The sequence below is a fragment of the Eurypyga helias genome, unplaced genomic scaffold, assembly GCF_000690775.1.
Source record: "Eurypyga helias isolate BGI_N326 unplaced genomic scaffold, ASM69077v1 scaffold2944, whole genome shotgun sequence".
Taxonomy (NCBI): Eukaryota; Metazoa; Chordata; class Aves; order Eurypygiformes; family Eurypygidae; genus Eurypyga; species Eurypyga helias.
This window is the reverse complement of record NW_010248039.1, coordinates 51959-54406: the sequence shown is the minus strand read 5'-3', so window position 1 is coordinate 54406 and position 2448 is coordinate 51959. Positions and strand designations below refer to the sequence as shown.

The following is a 2448-nucleotide window of genomic DNA, read 5'->3' as shown; positions in this document are numbered from 1 at the left end:
AACGCGGTGCTCTTGTGCCTGCGGTAGGCGTTCCCGTCGCGTTGTTTTCAGTAACTTCTGTAAGCGAGGCTCTTCTAGCAGAGGTTTCCATGACTGCTGCGCGCAGCTCTTCAGTGAGCCCGTCGGCACGCAGCGCCAAGACCGAAACCAGTTCAGATGCGTTAAACGTCGAGTCTGCAAAACAGATGGAGACTCGCGGTTGACGTGGTGGTTGGTCGTAATTCTTTCTTTACTGCTTTCAGGTACTTAACAGCAACAGAAAATGAACGTTTTCCCATCATGTCTCTCCATGCGGTAGCTGTAGCCAGCTACAGCGGGACGGAAGCCTTCAAGCACCCCTGCCCTGCACAGGTAAGGCAAAGGGAAGCATCCGAGCGCCGGCTCAGCCTTGGCGTTGGCGGGTGGGACTGGCTTAAAAAAAAAAAACATCCCAGTTCTTAGTTGTCAGTGGTTGTGGTAAAGGCTTTATTTTTAAATGCTGGCGCTTTTTTTATAGAGTTAACTTTGGAAATGCATTCCCCACATTATGTGGAGGGGAGGAGGCTGACGCAGACTGGGAAAGACGTCAAGCTGTCAGTGGTTTTTGTTGGTTATGGCAGCGTGTTGCGGTCCTCCACGACCTCTGTCGTCGTTATGTCTCCTCATCTGTGCTCTTTACCCCCCTTTTGTTTTGTTGGAGTTTGAGAGTTAAATACTGAATGAGGTCTTTTCCCACCTGTGCTACCATTGAAATTGTGACATCTTAAAATGGAAATCTCTTATCCGAATTCTTAAAACACCCGTCTCTTAAAATGGGAGAGATGGGAGGGCTGTGCTAGCGTTCATGCTGGTGTCAGGCAGTTAAACTGCTCGAATCATGAGAAGTAGAGTCAGTTAATTGCTGATACGAAACTTTTTTTTGTTTTTAAATCAATGTAGAAATGAGTTCCTAAAAGAACTATCTTAAAATGGAAATCTCTTATCCGAATTCTTAAAACACCCGTCTCTTAAAATGGGAGAGATGGGAGGGCTGTGCTAGCGTTCATGCTGGTGTCAGGCAGTTAAACTGCTCGAATCATGAGAAGTAGAGTCAGTTAATTGCTGATACGAAACTTTTTTTTGTTTTTAAATCAATGTAGAAATGAGTTCCTAAAAGAACTAATTGATCCAGTAATATTGACAATACGATAGTTACACATAAAAAGTCTGCCCACACAACGGTTTCTTTAAATCGGTGCAGAGGGAATAAAAAGACTACCAGATAAGAGTGTTTTTCTAAGCACTAGCATAATCAAGCACTAAATATTTGAAACTCAGCATGCTATTTCTGGTCTGAAATGTTATTCTTCAGTTAAAAGGGAAATTCTTTGTGGGTTTTAATTTCTTCTGCTTTCCGTGAGTCTGAAGGGTATCTGGAGTGGATCTGCTCTGAGTCACCTTGCTCTCCCATGGGACCATGTGGGGAACGTAAGGGTCAGCAGAGATGGCAGAGGACAGTACACCTTCAAACTCCCTTCCGTCACTTCGATCCCTGGGATCACAGGGTGCAGGGGAGGGCGAGAGGCATCCTGGGGATGCTTCCATATGGCAACATCTCGCTGATGTCTGTGAGTGGGGAGAAGGCACGAGGTACATCTTGGTTAAGTGCCTTTCAATGACGTGCCTGTCGGAGCATGGCAGCCCTTTGATTTCCCTGGTTTCTGTGATACGCTCTTACTTGAGGCAGTGGAGAGGGAGATGAATTTGTGAACTTGGACAGGAGACCTGTTGCTCTGCTGTCCTGAGTGTCTTACTCCCTTGCTGGAATTGGCCCCTCCGTATCTGTGCTAAACAGCTTGCCCTGGTTCATCTTCTGTGAGTTTGACAATATGGTAAATCCAACTTTGGAGTTCAAAATACCAAATCAGAGACATTATGACTGCATAAAGGGAAATGCTGATCTTATCAACCTGCTCAGTCAGTTCAAATGCACTGAAAATTTTTGTTAGCTTATACTGGCAGGCTCTATGCCAGGTCAGGTGTGTCACCTCTCGCTTTATGCTGGGCCATGCCTGTTGCTGACGTTAGAGCTATGTTCTATCAAATTAGGCAGATGCGATTATGTGACTGTGCTTGCTCCCCATCAATACAGCTGGGAGATCAGCAGCACGTGGAGTCAGGGCCTCATAGCTTTACCAAATACAGCTTGTATACATCTAAACACACCTGTGCTTCCAGCTACAGATTGGTTGTTCCTTGAATTCTTTTCCACTTCATTGCTGCTGTTTTGACAGATATATAGCTATCTGTTTCAACAATTTGTCTCTTAGATCCCTTATGCATGTTTAATTCTTTTACCATGGAGAGTTTCTTTTAGTCATCTGCCTTCTGGAGTGAAATATAAGATGCAGAGCTGAGATGCCTGTGCTCTTCAGACGGGAGATTTTCAGACAACCAGAAATGTAGGCAGTGGTTTGGTGACTGTCAGCG

At 45.1% G+C, this 2448-nt stretch overlaps 1 protein-coding gene across 1 annotated transcript in view; it reads left to right on the top strand.

Annotated features, from left to right (window-relative positions):
- Positions 1-279: 279 nt before the first annotated feature.
- Positions 280-2448, top strand: part of KIAA0226L (KIAA0226-like ortholog) — a 21682-nt gene continuing 19513 nt past the window's right edge. Inside the window, exon 1 of the mRNA XM_010150913.1 lies at positions 280-345. Coding sequence (XP_010149215.1) covers positions 280-345 — 66 coding nt within the window. The remainder of the gene's footprint in view (positions 346-2448) is intronic.